This window comes from Armigeres subalbatus, chromosome 3, assembly GCF_024139115.2.
Source record: "Armigeres subalbatus isolate Guangzhou_Male chromosome 3, GZ_Asu_2, whole genome shotgun sequence".
Taxonomy (NCBI): Eukaryota; Metazoa; Arthropoda; class Insecta; order Diptera; family Culicidae; genus Armigeres; species Armigeres subalbatus.
In genome coordinates, this window is record NC_085141.1 from 82,095,737 (window position 1) to 82,113,659 (window position 17,923).

At 41.8% G+C, this 17,923-nt stretch overlaps 2 protein-coding genes across 10 annotated transcripts in view; one reads left to right on the forward strand and one right to left on the reverse strand.

Moving 5' to 3' along the window:
- The window catches only part of LOC134225421 (uncharacterized), an 850,799-nt gene that overhangs the window by 689,459 nt on the left and 143,417 nt on the right, over positions 1-17,923 (forward strand). Inside the window, exon 1 of one of the 9 annotated variants that reach the window (XM_062705481.1) lies at positions 10,354-11,169. The exons of 2 other annotated variants lie outside the window; for them this stretch is intronic. The gene's annotated coding sequence lies outside the window, so the exon portion shown is untranslated. Of the gene's footprint in view, positions 1-10,353; positions 11,170-11,194; positions 11,377-17,923 lie in introns of those variants that run through there. 6 more of the 9 variants (XM_062705484.1, XM_062705482.1, XM_062705485.1 and 3 more) reach the window with 6 other exon arrangements.
- LOC134223931 (uncharacterized) lies at positions 12,893-14,554 on the reverse strand. The gene is made up of 2 exons (XM_062703158.1): positions 13,565-14,554; positions 12,893-13,482 (listed from the first exon to the last, which is right to left on the reverse strand). Exons 1-2 carry the CDS (start codon positions 14,472-14,474, stop codon positions 13,478-13,480), a joined length of 915 nt encoding a protein of 304 aa, XP_062559142.1. The 5' UTR covers positions 14,475-14,554; the 3' UTR covers positions 12,893-13,477.

The window sequence follows — 17,923 nt, forward strand, 5'->3', positions numbered from 1 at the left end:
GAAATCAATGTTTCTGCCAGCACTACCGGGCAACCTATGGTTATCGAAGGAAGATGGGTTTTGCGCCTCGCCTTCTAGTCGCATTTTTTTTCCTTGTGAAATAATCCCGGATAGCTCCCATTAGCTATAAAGCCCTATAAGATCAATTATTTTTAAATTATTGGTCTACGTTATACGGCAGTGCTGGAAGAATAAACGATTTTTTGCATATAGTTTGAACACTCCATGTTTGAAGCGTTATAACTTTTTTCCTGGCCGTTCCAGCAACGTGCGTTCTTCAGCAAAGTTTTTCGGCATCCTTTGGGTTATACTTTAACGCAATGTGCCACTTGGTTTACGATGAACTGAAACCTCTAGTAGTAGAAATGCAAAAATATACATTCTCCCATACTAATTTCCATACAAACTTCAAACGCAATGCGGAAAGCGAGCACAGTTGTTCAGGACCCAGAATGGATTCGAAAAACCATTGATTTGAAAAAATGACGCCCCACTCTAATATACACACTGATGAAATGTTGTCATGTGTCAAACGCAAACCCCTATACAGTCGCTCGCAAATTTGAGTGTACGCCTTGGATTGGATCAATGTATGGGCCTTTTCACGAGACGTTTAAAAACAGCTGATTTTATCGTCAATTGACAGTTCTTCTATGAAAGTGACAGCTTCGGACTTGCAGGCCTGTTCAGCGGTTGTAAACAAGTGCAGTCTCGGCAGTGTCACATGAAAAGGCCTATTCACTAAATTGGGCGAATCATGAACCAGATGGCAGGACCTTCTTACAAACGAGCGTGAGGTGATCCAAAGGTGGCGGCAGCACTACGAAGAGCATCAGAATGGCGATATGGCAGACAACGGTGGCGGTATGGTAATGAACCTAGGAGCACGCCCGCAGGACATGCGACTTCCGGCTCCGAATCTCCAGGAAATCCAGGAGGAGATCGGCCGGCTGAAAACAACAAAGCCCCTGGAGTTGACCAACTACCAGGAGAGCTGTTTAAACACGGTGGTGAGGCACTGGATAGAGCGCTGCACTGGGTAATTACCAAGGTTTGGGAGGATGAGGTTCTGCCGCAGGAGTGGATGGAAGGTGTCGTGTGTCCCATCTACAAAAAGGGCGATAAGCTCGATTGTAGCAACTATCGCGCAATCACATTGCTGAGCAAACGTCAAACCCGAGCAAACTCGATGCGCGTGCCACGAGTGATCGATTGGCCAACTAATGATTATTTAAATTGATTAGTAAATCAGTGAACGATAAGAATTTCACAAGTGTTATGACTGTTTGTCTGTGGTTTTTCTTTTTCGTGACAAGGCTTGAAATAATAATCATCCGCTTTAATAATAATCATCCGCAAATAATAATCATCCGCTTTAATAATAATAATAATCATCCGCTGTTATAATTACTGATTGAGTTTTGACTAACAAGTGAAAAAAAAAGAACATTTACAAAAATATCATTGAATGTGGTACCGAAGTGACAAACAAAACTTATTTTTACCATCAAGTAAAAACATTTAGTTGTACTCCTAATTTTAACAATGGATGCAATTTTCATTCAAAATTGATGTTTCTGCTACTTTTTACTACTGCTACTACTTTTACTTCTAAAGTTTGGGAAAAGAGGTGTTTAAGGAGCGAGATAAATCATATAAACAATACAGAGGTCCAAAACCAAAAGCGTTGAATATAAAAGTGATTACTAAATATGCATCAATTTCTAGAAAACTCCTGAAATAAAAAAAAAAGAGGATTCAATTACCTCACGATAAGACGAATTGCTTAATGATTCCACGCGCTACTAGGTTAATGGTTGGAATCGCTACTGGACCCATTTGGACCAAGAAAAAATCAGCTTTGTCAGATCTGTTGGTGATTTGGGACCAATAATGAATGGAAGTGAGTCGGAATCGCCATCGAGCATTTTCGGCTCAAGACAAATAGAACTCTGGAGAGCGTGCGTTGGTTGAGGTACCCCCTATTTCTTCGCTGGAACTAAAAACTTACGAGATATATGCTGCCTATGATCGCATATCAGTCCCATCTTTGCCGCATTTCCTATTCATATGGGACAAATATGCGATTTTGGGTAGTATGGCTCTTCATGAAGTTGTCGGGAATTTTTGTTATTCCGTGAAACTTTCCAATTCAGATTTAGTTTTATCAAGGTGTCTATAAGTCTTTGAGGACATGTGAAGGCTTTCGAGCCTCTTGAAAGGAGGCTATCAAGCTCATTGAAAGAAGAATTCCAATCTTCCTGGAAGCAGGCTTTCGAGCCTTTTTTGTGTCTTTATTAAGGAGACTTTCAGCCCGAGGTTGGCTCGTCTCCGCTTCCGAGCCTCTTAAAGGAAGGCCTTCAAACCTCGTCAAAGCAGACTTTTCAGCACCTTGGCCGGACGGCTTCCGAGCCACTTGAAAACAGGTTTTCCAGCTCCTTGAAAGAGGAATTCCAAACCTTTTGAATTGAAGTTTTCGAAGAAGGCTTCTGAGCCTCTTGACAGAAAGCTTTCGAGCCTCATGAAAGAAGACTTTCGAGGCTCTTTAAATGAGGATTCTGGGCTTCTTGAAAGGAGCCTTCCGAGCCTCTTGAAAGAAGGTGTCCGAATCTCCTGAAAGCTTCTTGAAAGGAGGCTTCTGAGTCTCTTGAAAGAAGGCTACTGAGCATCTTGACAGGAAACTTTCGAGCCTCTAGACATAAAGCTTTCGACCCTCATGAAAGGTGGCATCCAAGCCTCTTGAAAGTAGGCTTTCAAGCTTTTTGAAATGAGGTTTCCGAGCCTCTAGAAAGGAACCTTCCGAGCCTCTTGAAAGGAGGTTTCCGTGTCTCTTGAAAGGAGCCTTACGGGCTGCTCAAAAGAAGGCTTCCGAAAGGCTTTGAAGGCTTTTGCAATGAAACTAACGGGTGGATACTAAATAGCGTGACTGGAAAGAATGACCCGGGAAAATCTGATCATGCTCGTGTCTTTGGCCTTATAAGTACCTTTGCATACAATGGAGCTCAGTGGATCAAAGAAACGTATGACAGTTTTCGAAACATTTTGAAGCTTATTTAAATTGGTCCACAATGTACTTTTCCCAGGATTTTTGTGCGCCGCAATAACTTTCTGTTTCAACGACATGTTGTAAACAATGTTGGAGTGAAAGTGCGTGTGCAACAACTCTATGGAATTATTCTAAGGATTCATGCACATAAAGTAATATTTCTGGGAAAGCAATGTTCTTCTGATAAGGAAGTATTTAAATCATTCCCGTTTTTTAGTGGCCACTTGTTACCGAGCTTTTCATGGGCTTTGATAAACTGATCGCATCACCACGCATATTAAGTACAATACAAAATTTTGGAATCAATATTATTGGAATGGTTATACATCCGCCATTAAGCATTTTTGTCCGAGGTACCCCCTGGAACCAGCGAAGGTACCCCCAGGGGTACATGTACCCCAGGTTGAGAACCGCTGACCTAGACGAATCAAAATTGCTGTGGGTTAGTCGGTGGTTTTAAGGGGTTACTGGCTTTATTTGGTTTAAAAAAATCAACTTGGGAGTGAGTTGATAGATCACCATAGGATTTAATCGGTTGGGTTAGTTGGCGGTCGAAATCGCCATCGAACTTATTCTGATCAACAAAAGCCAACTTTGAAGTGGCTTGGTCGATGGCCGGAATCACCATCGGAAGCAGGATGGCCAAGGAAAACATCAGAAATTCCTCGATCGGAATAATCATTTCAAATACGCACTTCGACTTCCCTTTGTGTTTTCATTATTGTACCCGTACAAGGTTCTGGTTTGCTGGAACCGAAAATTATGCTATTGGACCACATGCAGGTTTCCTGAATAAAATGAACAAATTCGTCTCAAATCTATACAAAATTTGAACCACTTCTAGATTTTAGTCATTTTAGCAAAATGGGCCCTTCGGAATTTGGTCAACTGATTGAATATGGATGTAGTCCACTGTGAGAAGCTGAATTATTTCAAACCAAGTGTGAGAGTACATTTTCCTAATTGCTGTAACACATTATGCTTCCTGAAGTCCCGTAGTGGCCGTAATGGTATTAAACTATGGAGCTAATCCGATCTACGAAATATGAGTATTATGCCTCATTATTTTAAAATAACTATTTATGTACGAATTATGTGGGAATCCTTGAGAAATCAGAATAGGGGAGTGCGTGTTGGCTCTTGTTTAGGACGGCAAAACGATCGCGCGATTTGCCAAAATTTTGTGTTTTGCATTGCGCGGCCGGTAATAAAGTTAATTAGTTCAGTGCGTGTTGGCTCTTGCTTCGGACGGCAGAACGATCGCGTGATTTGCCGAAATTTTGTGTTTTGTTTTTCCTTAGGACGGTTCGTTAGTAAATTGATGAATATATTTTATTATTTTTACAGCATATACTACTGTTATTGACAAACGCTCTATATTGTCGAATAGAGCTCCCTATTATTCACCTTTCCCACTAACATAAATTTTGCTTCCCGAGACATCTATGAAGGTAGTATGAGTTCCCTGCATCTTCACTAGTAGATGTTGAACTAACATTCCTTCCCTTCCTTCCGTGATTGTAAGGACGTGGCCAGGTATACAACTGCTACTGTATAGAAAAAGGTACTAATCCCAAGTACCAATTTGCGACAATATACAGTAGATTGCTCAATTCAAGCTCTGTCTGGTGGGGGGGCGGGTGTCGCGGGAGGGGGTTCTCTTCGTCGACTTCCCCTCATTTGAATGGAGGTGACAGGCAGGGGGTTTCTTTGCGGTTTGTCACCTCAGAATGCAAGTTCGCATTGTTTTCTTTCGTTCTGAGGTGATAAACCGCAGAGAGATCTGCTGCTTGTCACTTTTGTTTAGGGGAGGGGGGGGGGGTCGACGGGGAGAATCCTCTCTTGCGACATTCGCCCTTATTCCAGATGGAGCTTGAATTGAGCATTGAACATTTCATATGATATGCTGATGTGGCTATGAAAGAATGTATTTTATTTGTTCTGTAATTGATATCTCTTACATAGCTATATCGGCCTTAACTAATGCAGGCACCTTTGGCGGAAGCCAACCCTTCCAACCGAATGCTGCGGCACTGTCGCTAGGAATTTATTCGGATATTCCTCCAAGAACTTGTTTAGAAGATTCTTCGAAAAACCTCCGATAATTACTTTGTGGATTTCTCCACAAATTCTTTATGAAGTTGTTTCAGGAAATCTTTTCAAATTAATTGAAGATGAAATAGTTGCCGTTGGAATTTCTTATTGAATTTTCCAAGGAATTCCTAAAATAAACAACAAACACTGAAAGACTTCGCGAAAAACTCTTGAAACCAATTTTGAAGGTATTACTGAAAGAAATTAGGAAAGAACTCATAAAAGCGTTTTCGAAGGAATTCCTGCATAAAGTTCTGGAAGAATCCCCGGGGAATGTTTTAAAGAAATTGATATCTGGAAGAATTTATTTAAGGAATTTATGGAATAAGTGCCGACACAAATTCAAAAGCAGGAATTTACGACGGAATTTTCATAAAAAAATCCGGAGGCATTGCTTAAAAAAATGAATTTTCCTGAATCAATTTTCGTATGCATTAAGGATTTTCCGAAAGAAATTCGTAACGGACTTTTTGAAGAAATCCGTGATGGGAATTTTGAAAGAATTTTCGGAAAAATAACAAATAAATTAATGTCTGAACGATACTTCGAATATTCTAAAAAATTCAAAGTTTTTAAAGACTAGTATTATATAGTTCCTCAGTCTTTGGGTTGTTCAAAACTTCTATATTTTGAGTTGCCCGACAGTTCGGCAGGATGTATTCTGCCTTTTTTAAGGGAAAGAAGATTGACTGATAATTTTCCCTTGGCTGAATACATGGCAGAATACATCCGGCCGAAACGTCGCGCAATTCAAAATATAGCCGTTCTGATCAACCCAGAGACTGAGAAAGCCAGATGCTTAATGTATTAAACAATTTCAAGCTCTCCAACTAATACACCGACAACAACTACACCGACTTAGAGACACCATCACAACGTGCCCACACATCATCTATTCATCGACTTACAAACAGCATATGATACCAACGGGGAAGGGTCATTAGGCCGAAAGTCATTTGGTCAGTTTGGCCGAAAGGGTCATTTGGCCGAAAGGGTAATTTAGCCGAAAGGGTAATTTACCCGCAAGGGGCATTTGGCTGAAAGGGTCATTAGGCCGAAAGGGTCATTTGGCCGAATGGGTCGTTGGGTCGAAAGGGTCGTATGGCCGAAAAGATCATTTAGCCAAAAGGGTCATTTGGCCGAAAGGGTCATTTGACCGAAATGGTCATTTGGCCGAAAGGGTCATTTAGCCGAAAGGGTCATTTGGCTTAAAGGGTCGTTTGGCCAAAAGGGTCATTTGGCCGAATAGGACATTTGGCCGAATAGGTCATTTGGCCGAATAGTTCATTTGAAAAGAGAGAAATTAGGAATGAGAAGAGAGACGTCTCACTTCTCACTCTTCATTTTTCTCTTCACACTGTAAAAAGTGAGAAGCGCGAAATGAGTAGTGAGACGTCTCACTACCCACTTCGCAGACGTCTCACTTCTCAATCCTCATTTCTCACTTCTCACTGTAAAAAAGAGGAGCGCGAAGTGAGTAGTGAAACGTCTCACTACTCACTTTGCGCTTCTCACTTTTTACATCAAAAATTGATAAATGAATTTATCACGTCTCGTTGTCAAAAGTGAAAATCGCAAAGTGAGTAGTGAGACGTCTCACTACTCACATCACGCTTCTCACTTTTCACAGTGAGAAGAGAAAGAGAGACGTCTCACTACCCACTTTTCACAGCGAGAAGTGATAAATGAGTAAGAAGTGAGACGTCTCACTTATCACTCCTCATTTCTCACTTCTCACTGTTAAAAGTGAGTAGTGCGAAGTGGGCATTGAGACGTCTCTCTACCTAGTTCGCACTACTGACTTTTTACATCGAGTAGAGGTAAATGAGGAGTGAGAAGTGAGACGCCTCACTTCTCAGTCCTTATTTATCGCTTCTCGCTGTAAAAGTGAAAAGCGCGAAGTGAGTAGTAATAAGTCTCACTACTCACTTTGCGCTTCTCACTTCTGACAGCGAGAAGTGATAAATGAGGAGTAAGATGTGAGCCGTCTCACTTCTAACTCCCCATTTTTTACTTCTCACTGTGAAAAAATACTAGTACGAAGGGAGTAGTAAGACGTCTCACTACTCATTTCGCGCTTCTCACTTTTTACAGTGAGAAGAGAAAAATGAAGAGTGAGAAGTGAGACGTCTCTCTTCTCATTGCTAATTTCTCACTTTTCAAATGAATTATTCGGCTAAATGACCTATTCGGCCAAATGACCCTTTCGGCCAAACGACCTTTTCGACTAAATTACCCTTTCGACCAAATGACCCTTTCGGCCAAATGACCCTTTCGGCCAAACGACCTTTTCGACTAAATTACCCTTTCGGCCAAATGACCCTTTCGGCCAAACGACCCTTTCGGCCAAACGACCCTTTCGGCCAAATGACCCTTTCGGCCAAACGACCCTTTCGGCCAAACGACCCTTTCGGCCAAATAACCCGTTCAGCCAAATGGCCATTCGGCAAAATGACTTTCGGACTAATGACCCTTTCGGCCAAACGACCCTTTCGCCAAATGACCCATTCGGCCAAATTACTTTCGGCCTAATGGTCTATTCGGCTAAATATTCGGCCAAACAACTTTCGGCCTAGTGGCATTTGGCCAAATGGCTTTCGGCCAAATGACCCTTCCCCGATACAAACGATCGGGAGCAGCTATGGCAGCTAATGCATAAAAAAGGCGACGATGGATCGGGTGATGTGCGTAATTTGAGTTTCAAGGCATTCTCGAGTTCCTTCGAAACGCGCATTGGTGGTGGTCTTTCGTGCCTGCTATTGAACATCGTTTTCGAGGAAATAATACGAAGGGCAGGAATTGACACGAGTGGTACGATTTTCACGAAGTCTGTTCATCTATTTGGTTTTGCTGAAGATATTGTTATTTCGGCACGTAGCTTTGAGATGATGAAAAAAAAAGCTACATCAGACTGAAAAGGGAATCAAAGCAGACCGGGCTAGTCATCAATACGTCGAAAACGAAGTACAAGATAGGAAGAGGCTCAAGAGAGGACAATGTTGTTAGACTCACTGGTGACCAGCAGAGCAATTCGGGGACGCGTCGTGGTAGGAAATCATACGTACTTTGGACTCCACAAGACGAGCGATCGAATAGAATTCGCCACCGTACCAAACTGACTATCTACAAAAGGCTCATTGGGCCGATAGTCCTCTATGGACACGAGACCTGGACGTTGCTCGTGAAGGACCATCGCGCACTTGGAGTTTCCGAAAGGAAATTGCGGCATCTACCATATTTGGTGGGGTGCAGATGGCGGACGGTACGTGGAGGAGACGAATGATCCACGAGTTGCATTAGCTGCTGGGAGCAGAGCATAAAATATTCACTTTCATGAAGCACATTCTCTTCGAGTTTTGACAATCGTGTTTTGATTATTCAAAACATAGAATGACTACTCAGTTTACTTCTTCATAAATTCATTCAATTGATTACCACTGATTATGGTAACTGCGCGCGAAAAAACATAATTAGCCTTGATTATACTGACTTTTGGCGCTAAAAATGCCCCTCAATGAATCGCCTGCTTTGAGCGTGCTTACAGCGGCACACTAGGAGTTAACTTTCTGAAATCAGTATGGCGAAAGGCATCTAAGGTTCGATTTCTCAAAATTAAGCACTTTAATCGAAAAAATATTTGGTAGGCGTAGTAGCGGACACCATCCCTCATAACCGGTACCAAATAGTTTTTCCTGAAAAGTTCCTAATTTTGAGAAAACCAGCGTTAGATGTCTTTCGCCATACACATTTCTGGCGGTTAACTCTTGCTGGCTATTTTGTGCATATACTATAGCGCCTGGATGTGGCTGCGGCGAGTAGAAAATCAGCCACTGCCAATAATTCATTGAACGTCGGGATTAGACTTCATTTAAATCATCAAACATGTGTTCAGTTTTACGATTATTTAATAATTTGTCATATTCAAATAAATACTCACTGACCCATATTCATTCCGAAAATTGACAGTGCAGAGCCGAATATGAATATGTTTAAAAGTTAAGTGACAAAGAAGGGCTTCATAAAAATAATCGAATATTTAAAGCTCTGGTTGGGAGAACCGTCCATCGTTCACCTTGCGAAAATCAGAAGACTGCGATGGGCCGGGCACGTAGCCAGAATGTCGGACAGTAATCCGGTGAAAATGGGTTTCGACAACGATCCGACGGGAACCGGACCGAGCTGGACCGAACATGGACCGAGCTGAATGGAGAAGACTTTTATGCATTGCACAGGCCACTCCGGCCTCTGAAAATAAATTAAAAACAATAAAAAGGTATGACAGTCTGGCTTTCATTCTTCGTTATTGCATGGTAAAAATATCCCCAAAGAGATTCACACCTTCTCATTTTCGGTTTTTCGTAGAAACCTCACATTTTACTCACCGCGTCTAAATACAATGTCCAGTTCGATCTCAACTGTTGCTGCTTCTTCGCCATGTACACATCTACGTTCGGCCTCTCTGACTTGTGCTTCGCGAAATCGATCTCGCGTCGAAGAAAGAGCAATCCTAAAGAAAATGTTCGACAAACTCCAACAGCTAACATGTTTTGCCGCTGGCTATAAATTGGCCGCTCATTTGTACTACGGCTAACGACAACGACGAAGACGATCGACTCTCACGATCGTCATCTTTTGTAAAAGATCAACTGGGTGGGATATTCATAAATCACGTAAATTCAACACTTTAGAGTCGTTCCATTTTCCATCTTACGCTCATATTTTTATCTCATCTCGGAAGGACATAATGGTTGATTCGCACTGCTGAAAAATCATGAAAATGAAAAACAAAAACATCAGAGTTTGATTGTTCTGCAGAATTATAGTGATAGGGTGAAAATGGGAGCTATGAGACGAATAACCGGAACAATACTATATTGCAAAATTTCACCATAATTTATGAATGACCCTTCGTAAGCTATGCTTTCCTCAATCACCGTCATCAACCAACTCTCCCAATGACGATGGCTCCCTGTAATAAAGTCGAAGATCGCTTTGCCACTCTACGATTCTCTTTCACCATCATCAAGTACGTTTTAAGGTTAGCTCATCATCTATCTGGCTTAACAACGTACCTACCTGCCGACTTGAACCGACTTGAAGAAACTCTTCTTATGAGTGTATGTATGCATGCTGCCCATGCTGATGCTACCACACAGAACTGGCCCTGACTGTGCTGCACTATGCTGCCTGTCTGTAAGCTCTGCTTGCGATCCGCTCCCAGCCGGTGGCTCTCCGTGCGCTCTCTCCGCATCGCGCGCGCGGTTCCCGGTGACGACGGTTTAAGTCTAAACGCGCTCCGCTGTCTGTGAATCGGATCATCGCCGCCAGTCAGTTTCGGGCCGGACTCTGAAGCACGCGTGCTCCTCGACGACGTTCCATCAAACGGTATATCAAATCCCGTCGCGAAAACCACGACGACGACGACGACCGCGCCAACGAAGACAACGTACGTATGGTACAGCGACTTGGGTTGCGGCTAGCAGAGGACAGGATCGGTAACCGCGCCGGATTAGATTGCTTTCCGCTCGCTCGGTAGGGAATGAATGGTGCTGGTGTGGTGCTATTTGTGAATCGCTAATCGGAATTTCCGTTATCAGTGAAATTGTGGCGGCCAATGCGAAACGCGGGACGGGATTGATGCCAATGCGCTTATCAAATCCCCACTCAATACCTACATTTGTTATGAATTAAAAAAGTGATTTCAATCATCGGTGGCAACAATAGTGCAAAGCATTACAATTAATCGCATAGTGTTTTCAATTGGGTATATTTGATTCCAAAGTGTGTGATTTTGCAGCTGAATAAAAAAGTGGAGGGGAACTTTACTTCCACATCGGACAACGAAGATTTCATTCGTATACAACACGATCCACTACGCCTTCGTCGTCGGTCACATTAATTCGAGATCAACCATCCGGTGAATAATTGAACAACAACAACAACGAATCTTGCGGACGAACGGACGACGGATCAAGTCCGCGATCGATGCCGATCACGATCAGTGAAGTGTGGATTTTATGAATGGAAAAGTGCGTTTCATTTTCTCCTAATTTTCTCGCACCGCTGACGGCGTTGCGCAGTGGATAATAGTTGGCAAGCTGGTGGATAAAAGTCTTGCACTAGTGGAAAACGCCAGCTGTCGATTACCAATTGACAAATCATAACGGGCTCAGCAGATAGGATTATCACTTCTCAGAGGGGCTACTAAATGCTATCAGTAAAAGTTGAACAATCAGGTTAGACTCAATCTGTGCAGGTCTGAAAAAAAAAACGTATATTTGTTTACCCTGAGTTGCTTATAACAAGCCTATTTTCGTATATTCAATAACATTGTCTATCTACAACGCAATTATTACATTTTTTCGATCCGTACTGCACCATTGATTGGAAAATCAATCAAGGCTTTCATTTTTGTTATGGCATTATTGAAATAATTTTGATCTAAACATGTTTTTCTAACCTCTCAGGAACGAGAAAATTTGGTCATAGGTGGTCTTGATTTTTTTCGAATTCATTTGCCTCTTACGAAAAGAAAAGTTACATGAATTTCTAAGACAATTTGATGTAAGGTCGAACAATTTACAGTTTTACAATTTTATCATATTTTATCAAATAATTGGTTTCCTTTTAGAAATATAATAAATTTCTCTTCAGCGATGGGTTCGTTGCTTAAAATATCTCGAATGGACCTTGACAATCCGACGCTAGCTATAAGAAACGAGAAAATTATTTTCGACGAAGAATTCCTTTAGAGTGGAAATCAGCAAGCTCAATTGATGGCTTCACTACATCGCGTCAGAATAACGTCATTCCTAACACGTCGCGTCGACGCTAAAATAGCGATTTTCGATCTAAATACACTAATTGAATCTGGAATAATGTAAGATTTATTTGGAGATTTCTGATAAGGTACTAATTTATGGTAACGAAAGATAAATGATACAAATCCATAAATCACATGCAATCACCGCTCGATTCGCGGGGAAAAAATATGGAAGCTACGGTGCAAGTATGAAAGGTCTATGAAGATCATTATTCTTGATTGATTTGGATCAGCTGAAGATCAAGGTATTGGACGGGAATATTCTTCTTCTTCTTCTTCTTCTTCTTCTTCTTCTTCTTCTTCTTCTTCTTCAGTGGCGCTCTATTCCAACTGGAACTTGGCCTGCTTTTCAACTTCAACTTTCAAATTCTATTAGCATTTCCGCAGTTATTAATTGAAAAGGGAGGCGGGTCATTTGGCATAATTGTGAACAGCGCCAAAAGTGAGGATCATTTGGTATATTATTTGGTGTTCATTAAATTAGTTGCTTGTCTAAGTGGAAAAAAGAAACCGGAATGGTGAATAAAACACCGCTCCATAATAATATTTAAAGGACATAATCATTTCGTAGAACGCTTGCAGAGTACAGTGTTGACCCGATTTTGTCTACCCCGATTTTATCACGTTTTCGACCCGATTTTGTCACTCCAAAAATTTTTGTCATTCTTTTTATTTTCGTAAACAATACCACAAACAACATTGATTTTTCATGAAATAACTTTCACCGCCTGTAGTTTATTACGAACGACTTCTGAGTACCTAGGAAATATTCTGTAAGCAATTTCGACAAGAAATAACGGGTACCCTTCACGCATTTGGCCTTTCAAAGGCCTAAAATGATTCATATTTGTGAAATTAATAAAAAAAAAATTTCCTAACCCAACGGATACCTTTTTTTTTTTTTTTTTTTTTTACCAGTTCATTTATTTGGTAGGCTCAGTCGTGTGTGACACTTTGCGGAGCCGCAATTCTCAAGTATGATATTTTTACATGGTATATCATCTTATCTTAACAGTTAGTTGGGAGGGGACATAGACCATAATACTCGTGGCGACTCAAGGTTAAAAAACTTAATACAGGACGGACGGGGTAGGGATTTGGGCTTAGGTTATTTCAGCTGCTCATCCGGGCATTTGACGTTGAACGTTGAAAACGATTTTGCGTGGCGTCGTGCTCGATTTTGGTTCGTCAGGGAGCATCTTCCGGATGGCCAGAGCTTCGGGGTACATGATACAGAGAAACAGAATCGGACAAGAAAAAAAACTGAGAAAGAGAAGAATATAGGCATTAAACTTTGATGTCAGCCAAGCAAAGGAAGGCATAGATGGCCTGCATATATATCACATCGCGATCTCCCAAAACACCTCTTATATCCCGGAAGGGTTGTTTACCTCGGGCCACAAGGGTATCCAATAGTTGCTCTCTGGAGGCGTCATTTTCCGAGCAATACCAAACTACGTGATCGATGTCATCGTAACCGGCTCCGCACCTACATAGGTTGCTCTCGACCAGGTTTATTCTGTAGAGATGTGTGTTTAGTGAATAGTGATTGGACATAAGCCTCGACATCGTGCGAATGAAGCCTCGACTTAAGTCCTCACCTCTGAACCACGCTCGCGCAGAAACTTTAGGAACTATGGAAAATAGCCACCGTCCAAGTTCATTGTGTGACCAAATCATTTGCCAATTTTGAAGAGTACTCTGACGGACTAATGGGAAAAACTCGTTATTCGAGATTTGTCTATCATAAACTTCACCTTCCTGTGCGCCCACCTTTGCTAGCGAGTCCGCCTTCTCATTGCCATAGATTAGGCAATGGGATGGGACCCATACAAAGGTAATCTTGAATGATCTTTCGACCAAATCACGCATCTGCTCTCTTATAGTTGTAAGAAAGTAAGATGCGTGCTTAACAGATTTCATCGACCGGAGTGCCTCGATAGAACTAAGACTATCCGAGAAGATGAAATAATGGTCTACGGGCTGATTGGAAATTATCCCCAAAGCGAAATTAATTGCTGCCAGCTCAGCAACATAAACCGAACACGGTTCCTGAAGTTTTCGGAAGGTGGTTGAACTTACGTTGAAAACACCGAAGCCAGTGGATCCGTTAATGCGAGAACCATCAGTGAAATATCTGTTATTGCAATTGACATGTTCATATTTTTCAGAAAAAATGGAAGGGATAGATATTTGTCGAAGATGATCTGGTATTCCTTGAATAGCGTGTTTCATGGACAGATCGTATTCAATTGAGGAACTGTCGTTGACGAAGTGAACTCGAGGTGGATTATAACATGGAAGACAGAGATCTGACGATATGTAGTTGAGATAGACTCGCAGGTACCTTGAACGATGAACCAGTTCAAGCATATTATCGAAGTTTTCTAATACAAGTGTGTTACTTGTTCCACATTTGATCAGTATTCTAAGTGAGAGCTCCCAGTAACGGTGCTTTAAAGGAGTGACTCCAGCAAGCACCTCCAGGCTCATGTTATGCGTTGAATGCATACAGCCAAGGGCAATACGCAAACAACGATATTGAATTCGTTCCAATTTGATCAGGTGGCAATCAGCTGCTGAGAGGAAGCAGAAAGAGCCATACTCTAAAACAGAGAGAATAGTCGTTCTATAGAGTTTGATGAGGTCTTCCGGGTGAGCGCCCCACCAAGTTCCAGAGATAGAACGGAGAAAATTGATCCTGTGTCGGCATTTCTCTAACAAATAATCAATGTCGGTTTTCCAGGTACACTTGGAATCAGACCAGACCCCGAGGTATTTAGAAGATAAAGATTCGTTTATGTCATCTTTCAACAGCTTTAGTTTCAGTTGAGCTGGGTACCGCTTCTTAGTAAACACTACCAATTGAGTTTTTGCAGAGAGAACTCGATCCTAAATGTCTGGCCCAAACAGTCAGGTTATTTAGGGAATTTTGCAATGGTCTTTGCAGGTCATTTGCACATGAACCTCTTAGGGAGATCACGGCATCATCTGCAAGTTGTCTAAGCGTGCATTGTCCTTCCAAACAATTGTCAATATCTTTAACATAGAAATTGTAAAGCAAGGGACTTAAACATGAACCTTGGGGAAGGCCCATGTAGCTATTTCTGGAAGTTGTCAGAGTGCCGAGAGTAAAGTTCATATGTTTTACTGACAACAAATTGTACAAGAAATTATTCAAAATAACGGGTAATCCACTACTGTGCAAATTTTCCGACAGTACTTCTATGGAAACAGAATCAAAAGCGCCCTTAATATCCAAGAAAACTGAAGCCAGTTGCTCCTTGTGCGCATAGGCCAGCTGTATATCTGAAGAGAGCAACGCTAGACAGTCATTTGTTCCTTTACCTTTTCGAAAACCGAATTGAGTGTTTGACAGTAATGCATTTTGCTCGACCCAATGGTCAATTCTTGAAAGGATCATTTTCTCCAATAATTTCCTCATGCACGATAGCATGGCAATCGGTCGGTATGAATTGTGATCAGACACTGGTTTCCCAGGCTTTTGAATAGCTATTACTTTGACCTGTCGCCATTCTGGGGGCACAATGTTGTACTCCATGAAACAGTTGTACAGGTCAAGTAATCGTCTTTAGCTTGATATCTGGGAGGTTTTAAGAAGATTGAATTTGATATTATCGCATCCCGGAGAAGAATTGTTTGATGAAAGAAGAGATATAGAAAGTTCCAGCATTGATAATGGTCCACCCAAAGAACCGGGATCAGTGACTGATTCTCGAAATAGTGGTTCTGCTGGTACGGAATCTGGGCAGACCTTTTTGCGAAGTTGAATATCCATCGATTGGAGTATTCTTCACTCTCATTGGTGGAAATGCGGTTCCGCATGTTGCGGGCCGTTTTCCAAAGAAATGTTGTCATTGAGGTTTCTCGTGATAGTCCCTCAACAAAACGTCGCCAGTAGCTACGTTTTTTAGCCTTGAGAAGATTTTTGAGCTTTCTTTCAAGCCTCAAATACTCTTCGAAAAGCTCAGACCTTCCGTGTTTACGGAAGGCCTTGAAGGCATCAGATTTCTCGGAATACAACTTAGTACATTCATCATCCCATCCAGGAGTGGCTGGTCTTCTTATGACAGATGTACTTGGAACGCGTCGTTTCTGAGCTTCTAGTGCGCTTTTATGAATCAATTCGATAAGGAATCGATACTCATCCTGTGGAGGAAGAATATCAGTTGATTCAATACCAATTTTTACCGCCGATGCAAATTTTTGCCAGTCAATGTTTTTCGTGAGGTCGAAAGGAACATTAACTGGCACTGATCGTTGATAGCCGCTTTTGATTGTGGTGACTATCGGCATATGGTCACTACCATGGGGATCTTGGATTACCTTCCACGTGCAATCTAATGATAGTGAATTAGAGCATAAAGACAGATCTATTCGACTTTCCTGACCTTGAGGTCCTATTCGAGTTACTTCGCCTGTGTTCAAAATATTCAAGTTGAAATCGTCGCACAAATCATAGAAAATAGGCGCTCTGTTATCGTCTCTAGTTTCGCCCCATGCAATACCATGTGCATTCATATCACCCAGTATTAAAACTGGGGATGATAAAAGAGAGACTGCGCTCCAAAGATGCCGACGATTAAGTGAGGCATTTGGGGAATATACACTGAAGCTATGCAAAGGTCTTTTTTCTTTACATTTACTTGGCAAGCGACGATTTCTAAACCATTAACAGTCGGAATGGAATTCTGTAGAAAGTGTGACATTTTTGATTCCCAAAAGAATGCCACCATAATGATCATTCCGATCTTGGCGAATAATGTTGAAATCGTGGAAGTTGATTTCATCTTCAGAAGAAAGCCATGTTTCACAGAGTGCAAATATATCGCAATCAGAGTTGCGAATTAAAAACTTAAACACGTCTAATTTATGTTTCAGACAGTGACGGTTCCTCTGCGGCACAGTGATTGTATCTTGTATGGCCGTATTATCCATCGAAAGATACAAGTCCTGCAAGAAGGGCCATGAAAAAGTCAATTGCTTCAGATAACTTTCAACTGTTGGAATAAAGAGGTCAATGATTGGCCTCAATGAATTCGGAATATTGAATAAGTTCAAAATACGATCCACAAGGTCCTTAAAGGATATCAATCCTCGCTTGGACGAGATTCTTTTCTTGGAAGTGCGAGTAGCAGTTTTCTGCTCAGAGATATTCCTTGCCTGATGTTTCTTTGTAACATCAGTTTTAGGCAATGGCGGGAATGTCTTACTGCAACATGGGTCAAAAGGAGCAGTATAGACAGGCTGCTTCGGAATTTTAAATAATCCCCCATTACCATCAGATTTAGGCAAGCTTCTAGGGATGATTTTTGTTTTCTTACGGCGCAATCCCGGGGAAGACGGTTTCTTCCTCTTTTCGGGTACGTGTACCTCCGTAGAATCATCCATATCGGCTACGTCAGAGTCCGATTCGTCTATGGAAATGACATCATAAAAATCACTTACTTGAACGGCAGCTGAAATAGCAGCCGTTGCGTTGGCAGTTGCGGATGTGTCTTGCGACTTCACCATTTCTGCATACGACTGCTTAGAGCGCTGTTCTAACGAGCGCTTAACTTTTTGGGTGCGCTTTTTGTACACCGGGCATTCTTGCAAACCATGGGGAGGGTCCATGCCACAATAAGCGCACTTTGTAACTTGTTGTTGGCAGGACTCCTATGCTTTTCAAAACATTTGCCTCAACGGGGCTTGTTGTCGCAAAACTCGGCAGTGTGCCCCAACTGTTTGCAGTTGGTACAATTGAAAACTCTGGGTACAAAAGACGCACCGGAAACAACATATTTTCGATATCTACATATTTTGGGAGTATCGAACCGGCAAACGTTACTCGTAGCGAACCTGACTTCGAATATACTTTTTACCATCTACCATAGCTGCTGAATGCAATTCCTTGCAGTCCAGAATATCCACGGTAGACTGCAGGGCATTCTTTAAAC

What these genes read in the sequence shown, in the direction of transcription:
- LOC134223931 (XM_062703158.1), bottom strand. Translation starts at nt 14,474, where the DNA reads ATGCATTCAACGCATAACATGAGCCTGGAGGTGCTTGCTGGAGTCACT.